The 25,664-nt window shown below is 39.5% G+C and overlaps 4 protein-coding genes across 11 annotated transcripts; 1 reads left to right on the plus strand and 3 right to left on the minus strand.

The window, feature by feature from the left end:
* Positions 1-408: 408 nt before the first annotated feature.
* Positions 409-6,271, minus strand: LOC107226079. 5 transcript variants are annotated; one of them, XR_006903891.1, is made up of 6 exons: positions 6,078-6,271; positions 5,463-5,802; positions 4,034-5,050; positions 2,675-3,840; positions 2,065-2,589; positions 409-1,925 (listed from the first exon to the last, which is right to left on the minus strand). XR_006903891.1 is itself a non-coding variant. In XM_015666765.2 (5 exons), exons 1-5 carry the CDS (start codon positions 6,095-6,097, stop codon positions 2,436-2,438), a joined length of 2,697 nt encoding a protein of 898 aa, XP_015522251.1. In that variant the 5' UTR covers positions 6,098-6,271; the 3' UTR covers positions 409-2,435. The 5 variants fall into 5 exon arrangements, 1 of the variants encoding a protein (XP_015522251.1); XR_006903892.1 differs by having other exon boundaries at positions 409-860; positions 1,703-2,589; XR_006903889.1 differs by having other exon boundaries at positions 409-1,483; positions 1,703-2,589.
* Positions 6,272-6,703: 432 nt separating this feature from the next.
* Positions 6,704-9,603, minus strand: LOC107226078 (DNA polymerase iota). The gene has a single exon (XM_015666764.2). The coding sequence runs from the start codon at positions 9,307-9,309 to the stop codon at positions 7,318-7,320; it is 1,992 nt and encodes a 663-aa protein (XP_015522250.1). The 5' UTR covers positions 9,310-9,603; the 3' UTR covers positions 6,704-7,317.
* A 796-nt stretch (positions 9,604-10,399) lies between these two features.
* LOC107226076 (KICSTOR complex protein kaptin) lies at positions 10,400-13,145 on the plus strand. Of its 2 annotated transcripts, none has more exons than XM_046737366.1 (7): positions 10,400-10,531; positions 10,883-11,151; positions 11,217-11,383; positions 11,537-11,709; positions 11,794-11,875; positions 11,945-12,236; positions 12,419-13,145. In XM_046737366.1, exons 1-7 carry the CDS (start codon positions 10,513-10,515, stop codon positions 12,491-12,493), a joined length of 1,077 nt encoding a protein of 358 aa, XP_046593322.1. In that variant the 5' UTR covers positions 10,400-10,512; the 3' UTR covers positions 12,494-13,145. The 2 variants fall into 2 exon arrangements, with proteins under 2 accessions (XP_046593322.1, XP_015522247.2); XM_015666761.2 differs by having other exon boundaries at positions 10,402-10,773.
* Positions 13,146-14,680: 1,535 nt separating this feature from the next.
* Positions 14,681-25,034, minus strand: LOC107226077 (protein pellino). Of its 3 annotated transcripts, none has more exons than XM_015666763.2 (7): positions 24,238-25,034; positions 18,744-19,001; positions 17,168-17,399; positions 16,819-17,031; positions 16,395-16,682; positions 15,951-16,285; positions 14,681-15,652 (listed from the first exon to the last, which is right to left on the minus strand). In XM_015666763.2, exons 1-7 carry the CDS (start codon positions 24,246-24,248, stop codon positions 15,526-15,528), a joined length of 1,464 nt encoding a protein of 487 aa, XP_015522249.1. In that variant the 5' UTR covers positions 24,249-25,034; the 3' UTR covers positions 14,681-15,525. The 3 variants fall into 3 exon arrangements, with proteins under 3 accessions (XP_015522249.1, XP_046593320.1, XP_046593321.1); XM_046737364.1 differs by lacking the exon at positions 24,238-25,034 and adding an exon at positions 23,872-23,891; XM_046737365.1 differs by lacking the exon at positions 18,744-19,001.
* Positions 25,035-25,664: the final 630 nt, after the last annotated feature.

A 25,664-nucleotide genomic window follows, 5' to 3' on the forward strand; every position in this document is an offset into this window, starting at 1 on the left:
TTTGGCGAAAATTTTAGCGATTTTGATAAGTGCTGGAATAATTTCTTTCGTGCACTATTCCGACGTAATTTTGCGAGAGAAATCGATTGGGCGCAGTCCGAATACGCTGCGAGCAACGGATTCAAAGTTAGAGCTGAAAAACGAAAATTTTTCTCAGTTGTTTCCCTGCTTCTGGTTTTGTCGATGTAATCTCTCCGGTGTTGGTTCGTTCTATGCTAGTTCTGCTGCGTGAACTAAAATACTGCTGCAGAATTTATTCATTTTGTCTTTCAGAGAATTCGATTAGTTCTTACGAATCGCAGCACAGTAAGCTTCACATCAAGATCAACAGATCAACAGTTACGGCTGAAATATATGGAATTTTTCAACGGGTTTACGGAAAGGTGGGGCCGAAGAAGTCAAAATACATTACCCAAAACATCAGTTTATTGAATATGCCTTAATTCTAGTACAAGTGTTTGGGTGTCAGTGTCCAGTAATTCCACGAGTTGACAAATAGATTCAAATTAGAAGTCAAAGAACAATACAAAAATATGAAAGAACATCACATAAGAAAAACAATTATTATATGAGGTAATAGGTATGCAGTATACATCGTCTGAAGCAGAATATTAACTAATCAGATAGTTTCTATCATAGTTCCAACATACATCTCAAGTTCTTGTCTGCGTACATGTGCAACACACCTTTGCCACTATGCAATATATGACGTATTATATTGTTATACTGTCCGTATTTCATGTGACCAGTATTAAAATGAATAGAAACTCAATATTTACCGAATTTCTTTTATATTTCCTGTATTATTCGTCGTTTGCTGTTGGAGATCACCTTTTCGCACTCCTGAGGGTCGAATTATACTAGAAAGGGTCATATAAATTGATTCTTCGACTGAACACTTTTAGACAAATAATTACGGCTAACTAGTATTGTTGTGGATATTCATAAATACTAATACTAACCCCTCCGTATTCTTACAGAAAATTTTGGCGATATTGAATAATGCCGGAATTGATTCCTTGATGAACCACGCTACTTTAGATACGTTTTCTGCGTTCCTGGGGGTCTGATTTTTCAAGAAAAGGCTATACAAATCTATTCTGAGACCGAAAATTATATATGCACAACAAAGTAAGGCTAATCTCTCTGTATTTTTTGTTAATAATTTGACGACTTCGAAACTTGCTGGAAATTATTCTTTGATGCACTATATCGACGTAGCTTTGCAAGAGGAATCAATTACGCGGAATCTAGAATCGCCGCGAGCAGTGGATGAAGAGTTATACCCAAAAATAAGATGAATTTCTTTACATTTTTTCAGGTGTCCGTCCCACGATGTATAAAATTTTCCATATGAATCCCGTGGAGCCCAAATAGTTTAAAAACGGTCCAGCAAATCGATTCTGGGATGAAAAAATGATCCGGCCTAGAAACTGTATATCTCACACGCGCGTCATGCTGTTTTACATTCGTCACCTGACCACTGAATTTTCAAATCTCAAATTTTATAAAATCAACATGCTAGTGAGGTATGAAGGTAGACCATAAATATACATTTTATACACAAAATGCTTCCGTGTAACCATTTCTATCAATAAAATGATTACGCATGCATGAAGTCACATGCATGTATTCATTATGGCACAGAAATAAGCTCAATAGAAAGCAGGTCGTTAGGTAGTCATTTAGTTATTACACCCACCTAGATTTTGTGTACCTTTCCTTTTTTTTTCACAAAATATTCCAAAACATAAATGTTTAATTTCTCATACATTGATCTTTATTTCACAATAGTTGATCCCATGTCAGTGGCGATTTCTGAGTTCCTGGGTATACGTCTATTGCAAACAAAACTACATCCAACTCTCTTGGAAACTCATCCGATGTATTGTTCACCATTGAATTGATCTCATTGACAGTGTATCCTAAGACACAAATACATTGCATTCAAATTATGAAGGGGAACTCATTAATTCGATTTTGACATTGCTCTCATGAATAAATTAAGTTTTGTCGAAACCACAGGAAAAAACTTCTCTCAAATTTTGGAATTAAAAAGTTAACCTGTATTAATTTTTTCATTCTTCCGGAAGCAAGAAAAATTTCTCTTTGCAATCAGAAGTCAATTTTCGTCGCATATACCCATATGCCCTGATACATCTTGCTGGTCGTGATTCATTCAAAAAATTGTTGATAACGTTGTCAAGTGTTTTTCTCCAATATAGAAAGTTTTTTTTTTTTACTGCTGGTTTCCACGAATTTCGCATTACAAACGAACGAAAGTCGAAGTTCTCGTCGAAAATTTACACTATATACGATCAGACATAATTCCAGATACAAGATACATCCATGTAAAACTTGAAGAACATAATCGAATTATTAGCACATGCACCGAACAAAATCCCGTGCTGATGAAAGGGAATGCCTTTGAGAAATCAGGTATCCGTAATATCAGGTATCTTTATAGTCTCCAGCTCAGCAAACGTGACTGACGTTTGCGACGCACAAGCGAAAACTATGGGCGACTCTTTGGCATCTTGCTGAAGACGTATTATTTCTGCCAATTCAATGAACGGAGTCAACTCAGGTCTGAAACAGAAAATTAAGTACAACACAATGCATATGGGTACACGGAGAACCAAAAATAAAACAAATTACAAGTTTTATTTCTTACCTGAACACAACTACCCTATACATAGGTGTACCAGGACTTGCTTTTTTGTAGTGCTGACCAGTTGAGTACAAATTATAAGAGATCTTGTAGTTAACGTGTTCTAGCTTTCTTGGACGTACAGCATTGCTATTCGTAATATTTTTTATAATTTGCAGACTTTGGTAAACTCTCGTCAGACTGGTCGTATTCTGCGGACCTACTAATGGCTTCACCAGCTGTGCCACCACTTTTACTTCGCTTTCGTCGCTTGATGAATCCTTATTATTTACACACTCTTCATCATCAATTGTTATCGTCTTTTCTTCTAACCATTTTGCTTTAGTTTCGGCCCATGATAAAGCGCCGGGAACAATTTTAAAAGATGGCCTACCCATTTCTGCTGCCCGGTTTGGATAATGTTTCCGGCTCGAATACCTAAATACATCGCACCCTCTTTTATGACTATAAGTTGGTCTTTGAGGTACTGAATTCCCAAAGTGGCTAAAGCCATTGTAAGCAGACACTCTGTCACAAAGGATTCGAGGTGTGAGATTTAAAAAATTTTGTCCGGCATGAGAATAACTCATATTGGACCAAATATTTTGACGATGAGAAAAGCCGCGTCTAAGAAATGGTGACCTTCCCGAAATATATTGCGCTATAGCAATGTCTGTATAAGTACGCAAATGTACAGAGACGTGTTCCGGTTCTCTGAACACTGCGTAATTAGGCAAACTTCGCGAGTGTGCTCCTTGATTGTAACATCGTTGGTACATCATTCGACTTTCATATAATTCTTTGGAGAAGGACAAACCTTGCCATGAAACTTCATTTCTGCAATTTACTGAAATTCCATTGAAATTAACCTGAGCAGATTCATTGCGAGAAATTGTATTACTACAAGAAATTGATCCGGGCATATCATTTGCCAATCGCGATCGGACCTCTGGTAATGTATTATAGTTATCTTCATGTGAGTCGTCATTCTTGCTTTTTGAACGGACATAGTACTTTGATCGCCTTCGAACTGCTGATAGTTGAGGTCTGACATTACAGGGTAAATACTTTCTAGGGATCGGTTTAAGTAATGATGCTTCACACATGACATTTGGAAAGAGATTTAGCATTTCCATTCTTGACATCTTCTGTGGTACCTCTTCGATCTCATCATCAGAAACTTCAATCACCTGTAGATCAAAGTTTATGTACAACATGTAGTCAAAAGTTCTGGTAATTGACCAGTTGTTCACGAGCAAACTCCATTTTTTGCTGTGTTTGAGCTTTAGTCGACAGTAATCAATCAAAACGAAAAAATTATAATTTATCCACACAAAGTATTCAGTAGAAGTTAATATTATTATTTGTATTCTGATTTCTTACCTCATGCATGACTTTCTTTGGTCTTTCCACGTTTTCAAGGTCCTTGTCTGATCGAGAAGATTTTGGTACTCCACCAAGCCTTGAATGTAGACTTTCCAGCGGTGATACACCATCCATGTTGATATCGTTAATAGTGCAGCCACTGGATTTTCTTTCGGTCACTGGGAGCAGAGCTCCACTAGTATTTCGTTTTGGCATCCATTTTACATTTCTTTGTATTCGTGAACCTGGCCATTTCGATAATATTTTGATATCACCTAAAATAGTCTCATCAGAAATGATTTTCAACTTGGTGTGATGTCCCTGGTTATCGGCTCTTTTATTAGCCTCCACATTGCTAGGACCCGGTAGATTTTCAACTCCTTTGTCATATAACTCACTTGGTAACTTTTTCGTACTTGTCTTGGCACCATCCAAAGTATATTTTTCAGTTTCTGGCAGAAATGCAGTTTCCACATTAGTCCCGAGCGGTGCTATTATTTTCTCAACTTTATTGGTACCTTCACTATTCTCACGAGTGCAAGTTTCTGAACTGTTAGACATGTTTATTTCCGACCTGCTTTTTATATCATTGCCAGGTTGGCTTGAAGTCGGATATTCATCTGATTTTTCCGTTCTAAGACTGCAGATATTGTGCTTGTCGTTTGTATTATCCACCATATCCTGACCTCTCTCGACTGGGTTACAATCCTGTATAGTCTCGGTTGAATCATTTTTGATTGATTCATCAGAATCAGCTACACTCATGCGAGCTCTTGTCATTCCAAAACCGCCCCGAGGGTCATGAATCTGTTTTTTCCTTTTTAATTTCGCCCATCGCCGAGAAGGATTATTCATATCAGATAGGACTGAATCATCTTCGTAACGAAATCTTTGTAACCGGTAACCTTGACGTACCAAGTGACTGTATACTCTATACTCATCTATGTTACACTTTGATGGATTAGATTCCAAAAGAACTACATATGCTTGCTGGACAGAGAGCGCAACACCCTCCCATGTTAGTTCCAGACGATTCTGTAATCATTGAAACACAGCTTTAACAGTAAAGTGTATTAAGAATTATGTTGGCTATGGCCAAAACAAGGTAAATGCACAGTCTTCGGCAGACTGTTACTTGAAGAAGATTATCTATGTTTCTAGACATGCCTGTATAAATATGTTAAATTAAATTCGTCACAAAAATCTGGTACATGTAAGAGGTTGCGATTAAATGCTGGCTTGCTTCATGTTGTGAAATTTGCTGATCGAATATTTAATCATTTTTCTAATGTGTTCAATATAGCGATCTCTAAATCTAAAAATCAAGGAATAAATAATCACTTGCAACCTTAGCTATCGGTAGCCATGTTCACACATTTTCTCCACATGGGATATTGTCCGTTTGTTTTAGTCAAATGGAGAATGATATTTAGAATTAGTTCAATACCAGCTCAAGGAGAAGCAATGCCTCCTCTGGGATCAGATACAGTTCAAGATTCTCTTCAAGACCAAAATTAGTCCACTCCTGACCAGACTTTTTGGTGACACGAGCCCTTGATTCTAGTGGTAACCACTCGGCTGTGGCAAGCTGAGAACTACGTTCTACCCTCTCTATTCCAAGTAAGTCCTTGCGATCCTTAAGTCCCTTTTCTATCTGTTTATTCTGTAGCCAAGAGTTATTCGGTTCATACTGCTTTTGGCCCTTGTGCGGTAACGTCTCTGCAGTTTTGTCCCACTTCTTCCATGCCTCGAATGTTATGCCCTTATTTTTCAACAGCTCCGGAGCCCTGCTTATCAAAATAAATGCATTAAATACAATCAATGCTGAGTAAACTTAGCACTGTTGTCAATCAAACCTTTAGCAAGAAAAAGTATGTTTATTTGTTACTAAATAAATGATTTGTCAAAGGGTGGAAATTCTATGTCTTCTCTACGAATGTTTACGTTTGCGTTTTGTAAAGATATCGTAAAGGTTATGTATCACAGTGTCGATCAACATTTCGCAATCGGATCTTAATTAGACAAAATTTTGTATCTGTATCTGAAACCCAATCAGCCGTACCTCAAAGTATTGCCGAACATTTTTCTGTCAACTTGAACATGGAAGTACTTGTCAAACGCTTCGTGTCATTCACCAATGGTTGCATTGTAATAGCCCGGCCAGCGAGCCCGGCAGTTTCCGATTTTTGTTTTTTTTTCAAACTTCGTTTACGGAACCCAACTTCATTTGGTTAGTGGCGCATCCTCTATCGGTGACAATTTTCTTAACTACACCTGTCGTCCGGCAACTTTTGAAATCAGTGATATTTGAAAGAATATTAAAGTACATACTTATATAATATTTATAGACCACCTACAACTGGTACACATGTGGAGTTCAATGAAAAGTCAAGAACCAAAGAAATAACAACTGTTATGTATATAGTATTAAAAAATTACAGCAATTTCTATTTTTCATAAATGTATCAAGTACAATGAAAGTACATACGCAGTTAGGTTCTTCATCTCTGGAGAGCTTACAATGATGCAACGATTCAATCGTCTCTGAAGTGACTTGTTGCTATAATCGAATGAGTCGATCGATGAGTTCTCACACTAGACCAGCCCTATTATTCAGTGAACTCATTTACAAAACCAGTGACACTCGAAGACTTGGGTACTGTTTTCATTACAACAGGAAAATGTTTCTGTATTCAACAATAAATTTATTAACGACCCACGTTTGCTAATACAGTGGACAGCCTTCAAATATCTGCAGTTGTTTATGTACATACATATCAATTACAACTTACAGTATAATAAATTTTAATGCATATAATAATATTGTATTGTGATAACAGTATGTAATCTTATAAAAATAAAAACTCACTTTCATTTAAAAACTAGTTTTGTTCAAAATAGTGCAGGTATATACAATGTACATTGTTTGCCCAACGATCGTGCGATATTGGCTTTCAATTATTACCTTGGAAGAAAAAGGAAAATTGCTCTAGAAACTATTGACATTGAGTAATAAATCATAAAATGAGACAGTGACAGTCAATCATAGACATGTCTTTAGGAAAAGAATCAGCTGAACAATCTATAGCGATTTACCAATTCTACAGAATTATATCACAAGTAACTTTCAACCAGTGACTGTGTGTTTATTCAGTCACAGAGCAAATTAAATCTGTTAAGCTCAAATTGACATCTTGGTCAGAAATTATTTTTTATTTATTTTCATTTCAATTTTAATTAGGTCATCCTCAGATTCGAGTCGATCGAACATTTTTCGTTGTATGCCAGCTCGTGTTACTCTGTCACTTGTTTGCTATAAAATATTTGAGTATATCGTTCGGTTTTGGTTTGCTAGAAGTTGACCACGACTGGCTGATTTCTGTTTGCAAGTCAATGGGGAGCGATTTGAAGACAGCTGGATCTGTTCCTGGTGGTGGTGATATTGACGACATAGGCGAAGATGGGCTGAGTCTCAAACTTGCCATTTCATTGCTCGGTGACTCTCTGCGGCCTCTTAACCAAACCTCAAGTTTGGTTTTTTTAGGAGATGGCTCTACCTCTCCTGAAGAGTCCTCTTCTTCCGGGGATTGACGACGATGATGATGATGATGGTGATGACGAGGAAGGTGACGATGATGATGATGACGATGAGGGCGGTGATTAGGAAGATAATTGTGAGAGTTACCTCCCGAGGTAGCTTCAGCACTGCTAGACGACATGGATGGACTGTGTAAATTCAACGGCGGCGTAATCATACGATCTGGACTTGGAGTTGAACAGCACTTGGTCATTTCGTCTCCCGAATCTTTGCTGTCTACTGCGAGAAGAACATCGCTCACAACAGTTGTCGTAGCAGTAGCTGTGGTCGCATTTGCAACTGTACTAATGGCGACATCAGGAATTGTAGAAGTGTCATTGCTTCTGGCAGATGGAAAATCTAGTTCCGAAATTCCTTCCTCGGAACTAATGTCAAGTACTGACTGCACCGCAACTTGTTTTCGTAAGAACGAGGTGATACTGCTTCTTCCAGAGACGCGTTCCTCAAACTTTGTAAATGCCACTCCCAGTAGTGTTAAATGAAATGGTTTGGAGACATCGACTGCTCGATGAAACAGCTTCATGGCTAGGATTAGCATTTTTCCATGGTCATATATGCCCCCCTTTGTGGATGGTAGGAGAGTTTGAGGCAGAGCACACTGCCTTGTCTCCCTCTTACCTGTACTCGGTTTATTCAAATCGTGTTTTCTCACAGTTACTTTCATTGCCACCGGTATTCTCCCATCTTCAGTTGCCAAGTCTGTAAGTCGTCTAAGTAGGGCTCCAAGGCGCGATTCAACCTCTACTACCAATGACACATGTTTGAAACCATCCTCTATTCCTATCGACTGAGGTTTTCCAGATGGTTTCACGGCACTGTCGTCGATACCTTCGGCGCTATCCTTCAGCTTTCTGGCTAAGTCACTGCCAATCTTCAATTCTAAATCCTCCAGTGACAATCGACGCATATCCTCTACTGTTCTAATATTGTTCATTGCCAGTAGCTGGTCAGTTTTGAAACCTACTCCTGGTATTTTTGAGACAGGTCCAATCTTAGTAAGGAGAGCCGGCCCAGAGCATGGATATACTACAGTTTGCTGATTGGGTTTATGCAGCGAGCCAGCCAGCTTGGCCACCAGCTTGTTGGTACCAATACCCGCACTACAAGTTAAATGCAATTCTTTATATATACGAGCTCTCATGTCAGCCGCAATTCTGGAGGCAGCAGCAAGGCGAGCGTGACAGCCACAAGGACATTCTTCTTCGGACATGCCAAAAATGTTGCCAACAACTTGTTCCGGCTTATCTTCACAATCGTCGTAGTCGTCATCACAGGAATTTCCGTCCTTCATTCGGCAATCGGTGTCTCGTTTATCATTCTCATATCGTTCTACCATTGAAGATACGTCCACAAAGCTCTCGTCCATACCTAACCTCTCGACCAAAGGGGTAAACTGATGCAATATTTCCGATATCTTTGTCGATATTCGGCGATACTCGGACAGGTCTTCACCTCGAATAAGAGAGAGTCCGGGGCAAAGACGCAACGCTTCCTGCACTGACATGCACTTCCCAACGCCAAATTTCCGCGCCAAGTAATTGCTGGTGACGACAATATTCTTCTGTTGTACCCCCAGAGGTTTTCCATCCAATTCGGGATGCCGTAACATTTCTACCTGGGCGTAGAAGCAATCGATGTCCAAGTGCACGATGGACCTCGGGTGCCGCGCGATTTCCTCCGTGTCGCTGATATCCATTGACGCGTTAGAGGTTGGTTGCAACAGTTTGACAAAAGAACCTACGGTGTGCCGTTTATCCGTAAGCCGTTCGACAAGTCGAACGAAATGTTGTAAAACAATTTCGCTGTCGTAACGACCTCGTGAGAAAATCACTTTAAAACTATACAATGTCAAGCAATATTCTTTACTTGTTTACAAAGCTACAGCGCGCTAGTACATCATTATTCATTGGCACAGGTAGCCATGTTCGTCTGGTCGGAAGTCGATTATCATTCTCACGACTCCAGTAGAGCCAACATATATGCTAAAAAAATCTGGTTCTAGCATGCAGAGAGAAACCATAGCATATAATACCTCGAGATGCCAACATTGGTGAATTCATGGTGAATTCATAATAGACTACCATCCGTATTCATAGTCCCTCCCTTATCTCAAGAATAAAGGACGCCTTGATGAAGGCTTCCTTGAATCTCACAGGCGTCCTCGTTTCATAGTCACAACTTGGCTCCCCCTTCCAGGAGGTGGACATATTTAGGGATATGTGATTGCTTATGGTGGTCAAACTGCTGATCGAAGCGCCACTCGGCTATATTTAAATCTAACTTGAACCGCTTAGCTCTCATTGTCAAGTTGCGTCGGTGATGAAAGTGTATAACCTCAAAGAAGTTAACCTGTCAACTGGCTGTAATCCGCGTCATACGGGTCATAAGTGCATAGACGCCAAGCGCAAGCGGAAGCGCTGGCTACATGAAACGAAACAGCCAATCGCAGTGCCGAAGGTTTCCTCAAGGAGGCTCGAGACCTGCCTTAAAAGGAGGCCAATAAGGCTCCTTATTCTGTCGAGGAAGGTCTATGAAACGTGAAATGAGGAACAAGGAATCCTTGTTCCTCAAGGAAGGACTATGAATACGGGCGTACGTCGACTACGTAGCTGTACGTAGCTACTTCACTACCTTCACCAGTGCTAAAAACTCTCTAGTACAAAGACAGAGCTAGTCACGAACCTGGTTGTGCAAAAGAGATAAAAAATAATTGGCAGCACTGGGAGCTAATATCGGAACGCACCCTAAGAATCCTAAGGATCCAACGCGTGATCATTTATGAATCGTAATAATTGGGTGACCGAGTGACACATGTCACACAATGAGAATCATTGTGAGAATCTGTAGAAATGGAAAGACGTGAACATCGGATGTGCGGTCGAGCAGAGGCCAAGGGGGGATGAACTCTGGTTTTTGCTGTAAATTCACGATTGTACAATTACAAATAAAACCATGGACAATTTGACGGACGCGCATTGGTTTCCTTTAACATCGCAAGGGAATATTTATTCCATGACGAAGTTATGTTCGGCTATTGGTTCGGATAAAATATTAGTCGCATCTTTGAAAAGGAAAATTTACTCTTGCGAGTATAACCGAACACCGAAATATCGTCACTTGAGACCTTTGGTCAAAGAACTACTCTTCACCTACATTCCCAGTTTGTATATGATGATTGTTGTTTCTAGCCTAGTGAAACCGAGATTGGCTCATCAACGTCAAGTGTACATTGAGCATGCTTCTTCTCTAATTGATTTGTATTTCAACAGATGGGGCAGAGATTATCTCCATAGACGCTTACAACAAATCTGAAAAAGGAGACGAGTTTGTAATTGGAATTACAATAATGAAGACTAGTAATGACGCTACGGTTGAGAGATATTTGAATATTTACACAGAAGGCGAGGGTGATGGAGAATGCGATGAGAATAGCACCATAGAAACTGTGGCACAGAATTGTCTCATGGTTGAACTGTCTTACACCCCGTATCATCTGTATCACACGACTATGCCCAGTGGCAGACATTCTGTACGAGAGGTAAAGTTCCTTGAGAGTAAAAATAAATTCATTTTGAAATGTGACAAATTTTTTCATACTTGCAGGTGGTCTGGTTATTGTCAGGGAGTGACTACAATATCCACATGATTAGAGAAGACGAGGGAAGTCACGATTACGCTGAATCCTCTCTTGAAAAACATTTTCCTGAATTAGAAAATTTAGAAGCTATAGCAACATGGATCGACATATATTATTACAATAACCAAACAAGGTATTGACAGCCACCACTTCTAAAAGATTTTTAATAACAATCGCTACCTTTCTCCCTGGTATTGTTTCACATTCATTCGTTTATGCAATTACAATTTCCCCAAGGACTTGCATCAAGTTGTATAAAAAGTACACTGGTAAACTGTTGTTCCAGAAGAGTAACAGCTGTGGGTTGTGAATGTGGTTTGGTAAAAGTCAGTTTGGTTGATGTAGAAAATATAAACATCATTAAAAACTGGACACTGAGATATGACAAACCTGTATCAAGTGTCCGTATTTTTTGCAATGAAAATGTTGTACCTAAACCTAAATTTCTGGGAGGAGATGGTAAACATTTCTCTTTTCTCTTGACACATTAATGCATAACCTGCCGTAATTAGTATGTGCTTGCAATAACAAGTCGTATTACAGAAACTGATACTGACGAGCGACATGAGGAACCAGCTCTGAACGTTCTCGTCGTTAATACAGTTCATGCCTCAGTTGTCTTCATGTAAGTGACATTTGTAATTAGGCACTTCGTCAAGTTCTGATGAAAATTCTAATAGTATCATAACAACAGGGACATTTTATACAATGATATGGAAAAGGATGTTAAATTAGCTGGTAGCGACTCATCGGATTGTGTACTGTGCTCTTGTATCGCTGACATAAATATGGATGGCAAAAATGAAATTCTACTTGGAACATATAATCAAGAAATATTGGTTTATACGCTTGTCGATGACGCGTGGGAGTTCAAAGAAAGAAGATTATTCGACGCACCTATACATTCGATGGCCTACCTCGACCTCACCGGAGATGGAATGAAAGAGCTGGCTGTGCTGACGCAGAGGGGCGTTCATGTTTTACAGGTGCCTACCCAAATATTACAAATTCATAATAATCCTGTACAAATTTGTACTGACGATACGCATGTTTCAGAGTTACTGTGTATAAAGAGAGTATCCTATATTCTCTTTACATTGAGAATATTTTTTTGGTGTATATACCATGTAAGTTACACTGTAAAAAAATATCAATTTTCTTTTCACAGCACGATCCAGGGGAAGTTGAGAAAACGGTCATGCAACGTTTTAGGAAATATCTCGCCTTAAGAAGTTTAACATAATTGTAGCAGCATATTTATTCAAAATCGCGAATAAATGCTCCTTATTTTACACCCGACTCGAATGTAATATGCCGTACAATGTGGTAAGTTACATGTATTATAATCATTCTGTATCAATATACAATTATGGACAATCGCAATGCCACTCTTTGGTTTCCGTACGATTTGTTATTAATAATTGTTGTAATTACGGTTGAATAGACGAAGAAAGTACTTTATTAAAGTACTTAAATTAAATCTACAATCATATAAATATTCTTAATAATATAATTTACTATAGGTATGTAATATGTATAATAGTTATAAAGTTTGGATGTTGCGTGGTATTCTTTTGTTACCTTTACGTGCATGTACACACTTATTTTTATATGTATAAATATTTAATACGCAAATATCCGCATGTTACCGCGAAAGCAAGTCTGGACTGAATATATGTTGTTTTATTTTATGATTTAGAAACGCATTATTATAACAAAAAGAGATTCAACTATACTCGGCAAACAATAATAGAATTTTCGTTACCCGTTATAATTTTGTACCAAACATTGATATCTTATTTGCATGAAATTAGAAAATCCAAATATTCACAAGTAGGATGTTAAAGAAATTACTTCCGTACCAACTTAGAAGTACCCGTAAATTTATGACGTCATTGTGGCAGAAAAATGGTTTCAGTTCGAAGTGATTTTGATATTGAAAAATAATTTCTTCTCTGTGCCTATGCGGTAGGCAAGCGGACTGCAATTGGAGTCCGAACATGTTTGTAATTTGTAATAAAAATTTCAATATGATACACCAGCCAATTATTCTATCTTATACAGGTATTCACTTATCATATTGTACGCCGATATCTATCATTAAAAAATAACGTAAGGTAATAGTAAAAACGCTGGTATTCTTGTTTACGAAACCTCAGCAGTAACTAGAGTCGCGAGTATTACACGACGCAAGCGATAATATATCCCTATGCTCTAATAACTAAGTTCAACTAAGAAACGTATCAAAAACATATACTGACGGCGGTTTGTATTCTTTTTTTTTCTTCTTTCTATTATTTTCAACATTTTGGGTAAAACGTATGAACCCCAATCCGTGCTGCCATCAGGAATAGAGAACTCATCAAGATAAATTCATAATGAATGACATTCCCCCAATTATTAACAAATTTGATCTAATAAAGATCTTTCAGTTCACATAAAATTTTCTTTGATAAAGCCCGTCGTTATTTATGAAAAACTGTTCAACTGTTGAATAAAATTCACAATCTTGAACAAGGCTTTTGTTGTTTATGTGGATTTGACGGCAGCACTCGCCATTAGTCTTGCTCCGTGGAATAAATATACATATTACTTTTAAATTTAACTATACAACTTGGCTAAATAATTAATGCTAGTGTCCATTTTCATAAATGCTAGCCAAAGCATATTTCTAATTGAGATTGAATCTACGTGAGAAATTAAGTTTCCTACACGATTTGTATAAAAAAATATTTTTGTTATTTCTTTTCTTTTTCCCCCTTATTTACTTACCAATTTATTCATGTGATTTAATTTTTTTGTTCACTTTTCTTCAAGCAGATAATTCGAATATATTTATGTTATCTTAATTATGGAACTGGACATTAGCCCCATTCGCTTATTACAGGGTTTTTGGGCCCCTGCCACACGGATATTCGAATATCTCCGTAAATCTTGCGATTTTTCAGCATTTTGGTCAGTTGTAGAATTTTCGAAAAATTCACCACCGTATGGCAGAGACGGATAAACAGTCTTGTTGTTCTACTATACAATTTATCACGCTTAAATATTTCTTCGGCCGCATCAATTAAATCGATAATTTATCGTCGTATCCTAACGTTTGCCGTACTTCACGTAATATGTATACCTCTATGGCATACGATTCACTCATTTCCGAATACTTTCATTATTCCTGTCATTACCACGCACTCACGTTCCTTACCTCCCTCTTTTCACCGTAGTTTTAAATACAATTACCATCTTGATACGCGGCCAATATTTGCAAACATAGTCGTGGACATGACTCAAGTTTTCAATATTTTCATCATCTCGACCCAAATTTCAACTATCTTAGAGAATGTTCAATTGATATTACAACACGCTGCACAATTCATGTAAAAAAAAACCTTTATGGGGAAAAAAAAAAAAAACACGGAAAACTAAACACACGTCGATCGTATAAATTTATCGAAAAATTTTTACGTCCTTGACAGTCCAGTTCCCGACAGAATTTATACTTGAAGCCAATTGGTTTCAGCCTTGCATCTGATTATGTTATAATAAACAAGAATTCTCGGATGAATGTTTGGATATGTCAGATCACCAAAATGCAACAATTTAGGTAATATAGCTTTGAAGCGATATGCCTAGTGGAAGGGCTGACAGGAAACAAACATAAACAGTTACCTGACTCGTAATACTTATGAAAATGATCCGTAAGAACTTTTCCTGTAATTTTTTTATACCGCGCATACTTAAGGCCGTTAATGTTTTATTTTAACACTCATATGAACATTAAACTGGAAGATAAAGACAACTTTTTGGACCTGAAAGCAAGTGAGAGTACATATTTAATTGTTATTTGCAGCCCAAATACGTGGGTTTCTTTTCCAGTATTGAGCTGCCTGATTTTCCCATAATAAAAAGCTGCTTATGCAGATTCCGCGTAAGAGCAAGTATATAGGTACTCCCACTGTATTCGGGGACGAAAAAGTCACCTTGTACGCTATGAAAATACGTAAGAGTCCATCAAACTTGAAAGTAATGGGACTGCGTACGCGTGAACAATAAAACTAATCTGCACCCGAGACTATTTGCATCACATTCTTCCATTCTTCGTGCCAGAAAAAATCGACGTTAAATAAAAATTGTAACTGCAGTCTTCAAATTCATATGCAACAACGATGATCGAGAGCAATGTAGGAATTCCAATAACAGTGCCTGTTGTGATCTCGTCGATTTATCGTTTCGAATGATGAAAAACAACGTTTAAAGATTCATATCCAACGACAGAATTTAATCCACATTGTCTTGGAAGATGAGCTTGACATACCCGGGTGTTCCTTCCAAGGGTACCGCGCAAAACGGGCATACCGCGTCGAATCCGTTTGTCCCGTGCGGTATCGCGACGTGTGCCCAGTACCTAAGAAACGGTCTTTGTTCATTTAAAGCTTCGATGATACACCACAAATTGTATATATACATGTCGTCAGATCGAATTAATAATTCCTGATACGTACAATGTCGATTGACTTATTATCGACGCGATATGATGATGAGGATCATGATATTAATAATAACATTGTAGACAGCACAATAACAGTAGCGATATTGGATATCAGAATAACATTGAGAAGTGGTGCGTATTGAAATATCATTGCCACTGATACATACTGGATTGATGCCCGTTCAAGTGAAGAAACAAACATGTGAAAACTCACTTGACAGTCTTCTCAGTAGCCATGTGACCGCAGGGGCTGAAGGCATAAGTCGGTGGTCCGCTGTCGACGTAAAATGCCGGCTCTATGCCCATGCAGAGTTTAACAATGGGACCTGCGACGAGGCACATGGGGCACCTTCGCGTCACCTTGTCTTTTTCCTGACCCCAGTCATGGTGTCCCTGCACGTGACCGCACTTCAAATAGACGTACGGTTGATGCTGCTGTGCCGAATCCGTCGCAGCCTTGCGAGGTATCACGAGGGTGTTCAGTCCTACCGGGCATTGCGGTCGTCCCGCGTTTATCGCATCGACCAACTCTTCCAAGTCGTGCTTTGTCTATTCGAAGGTTCGGGGGGAATTGGTCGATTTCAGGCACATACAGTAATACCTACTACGATACTGGTATCGCTGCAAAGCGGTAATATCATCATAATACGATACCAACCGGCGATTTGGCGAGTCCCTCGGCTGATCTCCAGAGCAAGGTAGCCCCGCACAAGTCAATAAGTGTACCGTCCTGAAGCTCGTTGTTCTCATCCTCGACGACGCAACCCTTTTGCTGGGCACTCCGGCTCTCACGAAGTGAAAAAACCCCACCGCCTACACTGACCTCCCGCCAAAGTCCGCACTCGGCCTCGCCGCCGCAAAACTGACCTCTCGGATGCATGATCAATACACCGTTTGTCGTTAGTCCGTCTATCTCACGATTCTCCTGCCACTTTGTCGCCTTCTCCTGGGGTGTGCAATGAATGGAGAAAACCGTAGACCAGTTATTAAGGTTGGGGGAGGGCGGGTTGGAGGGGGGGAGCCGGAGAAGGAGCCTAATTACGGACACATTAATGCTCCAACTGGTTCGGGTGTGAACCTACCCCTAGAAATATATTTCTCGAACTGTCGAATCCAGCGGCGTATATCCTCGCGGTTCGCGGGTCCGTCCGATCGGCAAGAATTCTACAAGCGAACCTGCTGATTGTGCTCTGGGCTACGCGACCCTCGCTGCTCGGGGCCGATCCGCCCTCTGCACCACCTGGACAAGTGTCCATTACTACGAAGTCGATCGGCGTCTCGGAGGACCTGCCTATCTGTAGGTTTAGAGGAGAATAAGTTATGTAGTTACAGTACCGCTGTACACCTATTTCTTGTATAATAAAGTGGTTTGCGTGCATTCCACGTTACGATTATAATACCTATAGCTAAAATTGTTGAACAAACTCTCACCTGAAACATATCCGTATCCTCATCCTCGTTATACTCAACAATGACGGCCTGTGTCCTGGTCAGCGTGTACGATATCGAATGCTGGGTTGTGTCGAGTATGGCCTTTGAACTGTGGGGTGTTTTAACAACGTAGTGTTTGCTCCGCTTAACACCACTCGCCGTCTGCCTTTTGACCAGAACAAATTTGCTGCGTCTACGGCCACGATCACCAGGTGGAAGAAATCCATTGTATCTGCGTTTAACAATTTCATACAATTTACAATGATGCACACGCGCATCCGCATACATAACAATCACCGTGATGCGCTTGGATTTTTTCGTTAGCAGTGTGCGGCACGTGTATGTTTTAGCCTACGTTAAATTCAACAATTTTCACCTCGGGTTTGATTACTAGAAAATTTTCGCTTTGGAGGATAAGCGATAGATCATTTCGATGGGGAGGAGGTAAAATCCGAAAGTTATCTAAAAATTCGGAATACCTCGCAAGCCTGACGATGAGCTCTTGTTTATCGGTTATTTTACTTTCAACGGAAATATCCTCCGGGACATTTCTACGGCGCGATAAGCGGCTGCAGTGCAGCCTGAAACCCAAGTGGCCTATACAGACGATTGTTCGAAACTATATACAGCGAACCCGTATATGCGTGTGTGTGTGTATATATATATATATTTATGTATGGACATGTGCATGTATATAAGGTGTAAGTTTCAGGGCACTGAGTTACCGCACTGCGACTTGGCGCCTAGCCAACCTGAGATTATAGATCCACCGACTTCGCCTACCGTTTGTTGCCGTTGCATTCCTGACATAAAGAACGCTCGAATAGCTAAACCGTATGCTATATACATTGTTTTTCGATAACTATGTACTACACGACAAGGAAAACCTATTTGTGATGAATTCTCGTCACGTTATGTATATATAATGCGATCAGTAAAAATTTTCGTCTGAAATTCATCATCCGGTAGTGTCAATGTATCGTATTTTTTAAATAACGGGGTTCAAGATTGCAACGTCAATGTAAAACGATGCATGTTTTGGAAAAATTGTTATTTCGAAGATTACCATTATCTATATTTCATTATCGCTCGTAAAGAAAAACTTATGCAGCATAATTTGGAAACTCTGAGTCGTTCAAAGTCATTTTAAAATTAAAATACAGCGATTTTTGTTACAGTATTTCTTTGCGTCAACGTTACTAATTTCAGGCCCATTTTAAATATAGGTATAATTTCCTCTTCGCATTATTTATTGTATATGTATATGTATATGTATATGAAGCTGGTAGCCAGAGTTAGCAACCAAACATGTTAAACTTTTTGGAAATAGAAAAGGGTAGTTCAGTTTCATCTTCATAACTCTGTAAAAGTATTTGCGGTTCAAGGTATTTCACAAAAATTGGATTTTCTGATTTCATTAGGTACATTATTCGAATGAACATTAGAACGTTTTACTGCTAATTTTGCTATTTTTTTTTTCACATAGCTTAGAAAGGTCTTCTTTTCCCAGAATCGTTCTTTTAACCCGAGCAAACTTTTTAGGGGTTGCCGATAATACCTTGTAATTCCAACTTACCCAAGAATGACGAGTTCTCCGTACTTTACGGGTGGCTTGGCTTTGTCGTGATGATGCTGCCCGTGGTGACCGTGGCCGTGGACATGAGAATGTGGATGGGGATGAGGGTGAGGATGAGACTGAGGGTGCGGATGATGATGGGGTTGGTGAGCGTGGCCGACATGGGGATGACTGTGTTTCAGGTGCGGACTGTGCGGTTGGCCAACTGCTTCGCCCTCTTCAACGAGAAGCGGGCTTTCGCTGCTTCCGCCATCCGATCTGAAACACAATTGGTGTAAATATGATACCCACGTACGATCGAGATTGCAAAACGTGTACGGTTAGTTGGATTCGTGCAATTACACATTCAGCCCTGCTCTTCGTCGTCCAGTGCATACTAGTATAGTACGCATACGTATAATATCACATTGTGCACATCGCTACACGATGACGCAATGTTTCCTGGCCTATATACGTCACTATATTATACAAGGAAAGAAAAAACGACACGGACGCGTGTTAGCCTTCCGCGAACCGTGCAAACTGTATAATAATAACAAGTACAGCCAAGGATTTTTACGCCGAAGAAATGCCGTGTAAATCCGTTTACACCCTTCGGGTCAGTAAGCCGTAATGGAATTCTAATCGCATGTGAAGCCACAGGGGAGAAAAGAAAATTTACTCCAGCCACTTGAACGTATTATACGCGTGAAGGACTCGTATTGTACATCATCATAACATAATACGAATAGCTATTTTAAAATGGTCTTCCAAGTTACGTCTTCCATTTCCTATACTAATGTCCAAAACAATTTGACATTCTCCGAGATTAGTGACTGATGTATACCTATATAGTTACCATAATTGACGATCGTGAGGTGAACGATAATTTAACGAGCTTGAAATCAGTAACGTTATCGTAACGAAATACCGAGGAAAAAATCAGTGTAAGTTCTTAATGTTACAATAATTTTCAAGGAACTAATATTTCGAAATATGCGTGTGCGTTTTGTTTTATTACGATTTACCGAATTTCAGACAATTCCAAACTTGCGAAATCACGGTTCTCCCCGTTTTTCCTCAGCATGAATCGTTACGATAACGTTACTGACTTCAATACGACGAATTTCAATGAGGATGAAGTTAGTAAGGTTACAGTAACGATGCATGTTTAGGAAAAATCGTTATCTCGGACATTTATGATTGTATGAAATTTAATAAACCATGATAAGCAAAACATACCTACTCGTATATTTCGTTACGTTAACGCTACTAACTTCAGCCTCGTGAATTTCTACGGTCTCTCCAAGGATTTACGGTCGACGGCGTGAGCCACGTGCGTTGCCGAAACACAGCCGCGAAAAACACCTGTTGACGCAGAACGAGGGCGAGGGTAAAAATATAGGTATACATTTAAGAAGAACCTAAAATATAACACTGCGTACCATTGTATATTGTTCGTAAATGACAAGAGTCGGATCAACGGTAAAAAGTACCTTGTTGTGCGTGAAAGAAAATATTTCCATATTGCACGAGCATGTAAAAATTTATCATACTGAAGTTAGTAATGTTATCGTAAAGATTCAATCTGAGGAAAAAATCGTAACCGTAATCAAACAAAATTAACAAGTGTAAAATAAAGAAATTAGTGATTTATTCGCCGATGTTTCATTACGATAACGTTACTAACTTCAACGTCGTCAAAATTCTCGTTCGCATCAACTTGAGTGGAGGGAAGAAAAGAATGGAAGGCGCTGATAATAAATGAAGTTGATCCATCATTGCGCAGATACCCGTGAAATATAAAGGAAAAATAGTATATTGTGTAACGAGGAAGCAAACTTGGTTCTTTCGGGCCAAGCGTAAGTTTTCAGTATGAGTCGTAAGTGAGCCGAAGACAAATGTTGCAAATACGCGAGGCAAAAAGACAGTCGCTTCCTTGTTGCACACGATTCACTATATCACGCGAGTATGTTACGCGTTTTTTCACGAAGTACGAAATTGAGGTTAGGGTCGCGTGATGTCAGATTTGTTCGCGACGGCGCATGCGCGCAGTGCGGAAAATATCACTTTCACCACTCCCAGGATTTAAAAGTAATTTTTTCGGTACTCCGCGCATGCGCATTCGCAGAATTACTCAAGCGTCATAAAAACGGGTACTTTTCTATACGAAAAACCGCGTAAATCATGCTCGCGTTCTATAAAAAAATATTTAAAAAGAGACAAAGCCCTGCGCAGCGCGTTATTCGTATCATCATATAAGGTGTACTTATATCGGATCTGACGATGAGATGAGACGCGTCTGCGACTGCAGAACGACCACTATAATTAGCCGGGGTAACCGATGACCCGCATTTCCGCCCATTGCCGGGCAAACCGAGATAGATGAACGTACGGACGGACGGATCAGCGGGTGCACGGAGAAGTGGACTTAAGATTTCAAACTCTGAGACGGTATTCTCACGGTAGGAGGAATTAACTCAGATCGGTTATAATTTTCGTAAATTTTTGTCACATCGTACAAAAAAAGATGATTTGAACAATGATACATACGTATGAGTATTTTACGCCGAAAATATTTAAGTGCAATGTCCAAATTCTTTTTCCCGGTTGTGAGTACATAAAGTATTACGCTGCAGAATGTGTAATGTTTGTACGACGTTTAAGAGCCGAAGTAAACGCGGTAAAGAAGCTACTCCCTCCGACTGCAGTTACAACGAGAAGCAAAGATTAATTCTTATCGTTAATGTTCGTTTCGGAGAAGTTTTGTTATTAACGTATCACGCGAGGAGAAATTCCCGATCCTCGATCCTGCGAAGAAGGAATAATTGTAGAAATAACCCACAGCCATACGACACTTTCAAAGTACTTGTCGGGTTGCTTTAATTTTTATACGGTTTCCTGGTACTGGACATGTGTGTAATACGTTCAACGTATAGGTTACAATATTCTTTCTACACCAATGTACAGTGTGATCGTTTTCGATTGAAAAACACGTGAGTATACATTAGGGTGATCCTTATTTAGGGTGATGATGATTTTTTTTCAGACCACCCCCCAAATCAACTATAAATAATTCAAAAACAATTTCCTAATGCTTTCAGATTTTTATATCAATTCTAACCCGTGCCTGTAAATGGATGGATATCACCATTTAAAATGCACCTGTTTCAGATACATTCTCAGCATATAATTTATTCTAAGAGTCACGATGTTCGAATCAAACTGAAATTACGAAGATTTAGTGAGTATTGTTGCTACTGTCTGAGAAAAAATTCACATCATCATACCAACCAATCTCGACGAATTGCACACCCTAGAAATTTGGCTTTTTCTTTTTATTTATAAGAAACGCAATTGTCTATATTACCTGGTATGATGTGAATTTTTTCTCAGATAGTATCAATAATGCTCATTAGAGCCTCACATTCATGAATTTTTTCGAACATTATTACTCTTACAGTAAAATATATACTAAGAACGTGTCCGAAACACGTCTATTTTAAATTGAGAAATCCTTCCTCTTACAGACACGGGTTACAGTTGATATAAAAATCTGAAAAAAATTGTGCATTGTTTTTGAATTATTTATAGTTGATTTGGTGGGATGATCCGGAATAGATTCGTCAACATTCTAAATGAGGACCATCCTAGTGTACATACCTATATGCGTAACGGTATGCCGATCAGGTTCAATTACCGAAAACCCTCGCTGACAAGCAGCGCGAAGCTCGTCAAAAGTGGATTGCCAATCCACACGATACAAAACTAAACGCAACCCTTTTCATACGTATACACTTCTGTCAGCTGTGCATGAAAAGGGAAGAATTATATTTAGGCCTATTCGGTACTGCAGCGTTTCACGGCTCTGTATATCGAAAAACAAAATCACGAGGTTGAAGTTTCTAACGTTACCCTAACGAAATGTTAAAGAGTGGGGGGGGGGGGGATCACTATTTTGCAAGTTTATATTAACTTTGAAGCAGTAAAGTTTTCGAAATATGAATATGATTCGTACTGAAATAACGATTTTTTCGAAATGTAAATGATTACAATAACGTTTACTAACTTCAGCTCCATGCAAAGTTCACCTTCTGAACTCAGGACTTGTGCTAATAATAATCGACTGATTTACGCCGAACTTGCGGTTTGTTTCAGACGATCGGTTCTGCAAGTAAAATCGTACGTGCACAGAGCATGAAAACGCTCGTTCGCCCTTGAGAACAACTCGCTCGGAAACATTCAAATATTTACAAATCTAACATTATATAGATAAAAGGTCGAGTCAGAGCATACTTCTTGTTGTTGGGCAAACAGACCCCGACCTTCATTGTCCTACAGTAATTTGGGTTCAAGGTATAATCGCAAATCAGTACGCAGTTAATTACGAGCAAAAAACTAAAAGTTCCTGCAGTTTATCATGTTTAGGAGAAAAATCCCGTTACTTCGCACATTTAGGATTATTTGAAATTCAGTCATCCGTGATGAACCAAACATACTCATATATTTCGAAAAGTCTGGTCTTTGAAAGTCATTCGGAAATTGCACGAATTTTACAGTCACTTTCGAAGCTGTCAAGTTTCTGAAGTAATAACATATTTATTCTTATTATGGTTTACCGCACTTCAGATATATTTCTAAAATACTTCGACACTTGAATCGTTACAATAACGTTACTAGCTTCAGCTGCATAACAATCATCAATTTATACTCCGTTTAGTTTCCCCCTCGATAGTTTGATGGAACAAAAAATGAACAGTACCGCAGTTACTTCTCAGTCGAACGATTTTTCTTCACATTAAATCCAACTAACGCCATTGAGTCTTTATCGCAAAAAATGAACAATAAAAACCAACCTGGAGGCGGTGTACATTATTATACATTTCGCGTTTGCAGCTTTGTGAAAAAATTTTCTTCGATGTATTCAAGATTTTAGGTATGTCGGGTAGCGTAAAAATATAAATTGATCATGGCTACGCTGATGTACTTGTGTCAATATTGATGCTGTGCTTGCTCCCATCTGCAAAATGCATGTGGCAAGCTATACGGAATAAACAAGACCTCAAAGCTTCGGGAAAATATTTAACAAGAACAGTGTATAAAGAACAAACGAATGCTCTTGAAAATTAATTTCTTTTTACCAACATACCCCATTTATTTTTTCACATTCAATGAATCGACACGTTCGATGATTCAGGAACCGGACGAATGACGTATGTAATGACCTTAGTGTTGAACTCTGTTTGAGTTTAAGTTAGGTTATGTTTTTTGTTCTGTAATTACAGTAGCGGTGTGTGAAAAGTCGATGAGTGGATAGTTTGACGTTTGAAGGGTGAAAAGACGTGTCGAAACAAGTTGGGCGCAATCGAGACCGATACGCGCAACACAGACACGGCCTCAGGAAATTTCAATATAAAAACTGTGATTGAAGTCAATGTAAGTATACGCACGTCGTGCATGACGTGCATGCAAAGTAGAAAGTGATTAATGAAAAGTATTAATATATTTTCGTTACCTTATCACCATCGCAGGTTCCGCGTTTGAGCCAATTTTGCTGCCTCGTTCGGCACACGTAACGGGGGCCACTTTGATAACGTTTACGTTTGAAGAAAACTTGCACGAGTTCTTAAGGGAAACAAAAGGACAAAGATAGGATAGGGAGAGTGAAAGAGAATGGGTTACTGTGTGTGTGGTTGCGTACGTGGGAGAGAGTGAGAAAGGGGGGAAGAGAGAGAGAGAGAGAGGAGAGAGCGAGAACGAGCAGGGTGGATGAACGGCGGGGAAGGGAAGAGAGAAATGAAAACAATGCGATTACACAGAAAAAAAAAAACTCGGATCGAGGACGACGGGTGTGATCCACTCGAGTTGTCAAACTGTAATCGAAGGTTGTTTTCACTGGATAAAATGGGCGGCGTTGGACTCTTCGGACGCCCTCAAACTGTCCTGATCCATGATTTCAGAATTTCAAGTCCAGCCACCGACGACGGCTCGACTCGGCGCACGAAACGGGGAGCGGGACACGGGTAGTAGTCAGTCTGTCGGTAAACTCGTTGAAAACGTTCAATCTATGTACCTTCACTTGTTACTGGATCACCATCACTTTGTGACACTCTTCAAGAATCGTACACTCTTATGGACGTGAGGTCCGTTCTGTGCCCGTGTGTAACACAACACGAGCTAGTGTTTTCATCGGGGATTAACAATCACGGGGCATGGCGACTGGTGCTGTAGTACCGTTCTACGCGATAGCAATATCTTCTCGGACAAACTCGGGACGCTCCGTGATCGGGACGCTCGAAACTCGTCTCGCTGCCGTCTCCCTCCCCCCCATCACCCCAACCGCCCTAAACCCCCCCTCCTTTTGCCGTGCCACATGTGCGCGCGCAAAGTTTACCAGCTGACCTCATCGGCCACGAACTAACGAGTTTTTAGACACGAAATGTCGACGAGCCTCGCGTTGCGAGCGTTCGCAGAACGTCCGTCATTCAACTGAGGATTATAATTAATGATCAGGATCGTTTCGATGGTCTCTAATAGAAATTGACTTAACTTTACAGAGGTTGATTATAAAAGACCTAACCTTGGCGTGACGATTATAATCCAAATAACTCTACGGTTCCTGATTGATAGAAATTATCTTCTATGCTCGTATGTACACAGGAGTTAACTGTTTTATCATCGAGGTCCGTAGAGTTACATGGATTATAAGCTTCACGTCAGAGTCAGGTCTTTTATAATCAGCCTCTCTAAAGTTTAGTGAATCTTATTAGAGGCCAACGACTTTAATCCTGATAGCGTAATGCAATGTAACAGTTGTCGCGTTGCCAATCATAGTGTCCTCTTCTGAACCGCGCGGTGAACTAGAGAATCCTCTATTCCTGTTTCCTCTTTGCGACTTTTTCGTCCTACTGTCCCACAGTATCGGCGAGCAGCCTTTTATTT

Source organism: Neodiprion lecontei, chromosome 4, assembly GCF_021901455.1.
Source record: "Neodiprion lecontei isolate iyNeoLeco1 chromosome 4, iyNeoLeco1.1, whole genome shotgun sequence".
Taxonomy (NCBI): Eukaryota; Metazoa; Arthropoda; class Insecta; order Hymenoptera; family Diprionidae; genus Neodiprion; species Neodiprion lecontei.

Bases quoted from the DNA above. Each gene is read 5' to 3' on its own strand.
- LOC107226079 (XM_015666765.2), bottom strand. From the start codon at position 6,097: ATGTTCGGCAATACTTTGAG. The intron at 5,803-6,077 runs GTACGGCTGATT...TTTGATAAGCAG, and splicing joins ATGTTCGGCAATACTTTGAG to GGCTCCGGAGCTGTTGAAAA. The intron at 5,051-5,462 runs GTATTGAACTAA...CAATGATTACAG, and splicing joins CATTGCTTCTCCTTGAGCTG to AATCGTCTGGAACTAACATG.
- LOC107226078 (XM_015666764.2), bottom strand. From the start codon at position 9,309: ATGGATATCAGCGACACGGAGGAAATCGCGCGGCACCCGAGGTCCATC.
- LOC107226076 (XM_015666761.2), top strand. From the start codon at position 10,566: ATGGACAATTTGACGGACGCGCATTGGTTTCCTTTAACATCGCAAGGG. The intron at 11,384-11,536 runs GTATTGACAGCC...CTGTTGTTCCAG, and splicing joins TATTACAATAACCAAACAAG to AAGAGTAACAGCTGTGGGTT. The intron at 12,237-12,418 runs GTGCCTACCCAA...TTCTTTTCACAG, and splicing joins GGGGCGTTCATGTTTTACAG to CACGATCCAGGGGAAGTTGA.
- LOC107226077 (XM_015666763.2), bottom strand. The intron at 17,032-17,167 runs GTGAGAGTTTGT...CTAAACCTACAG, and splicing joins AGGATACGGATATGTTTCAG to ATAGGCAGGTCCTCCGAGAC. The intron at 16,286-16,394 runs GTTGGTATCGTA...ACCTTCGAATAG, and splicing joins AGGGACTCGCCAAATCGCCG to ACAAAGCACGACTTGGAAGA.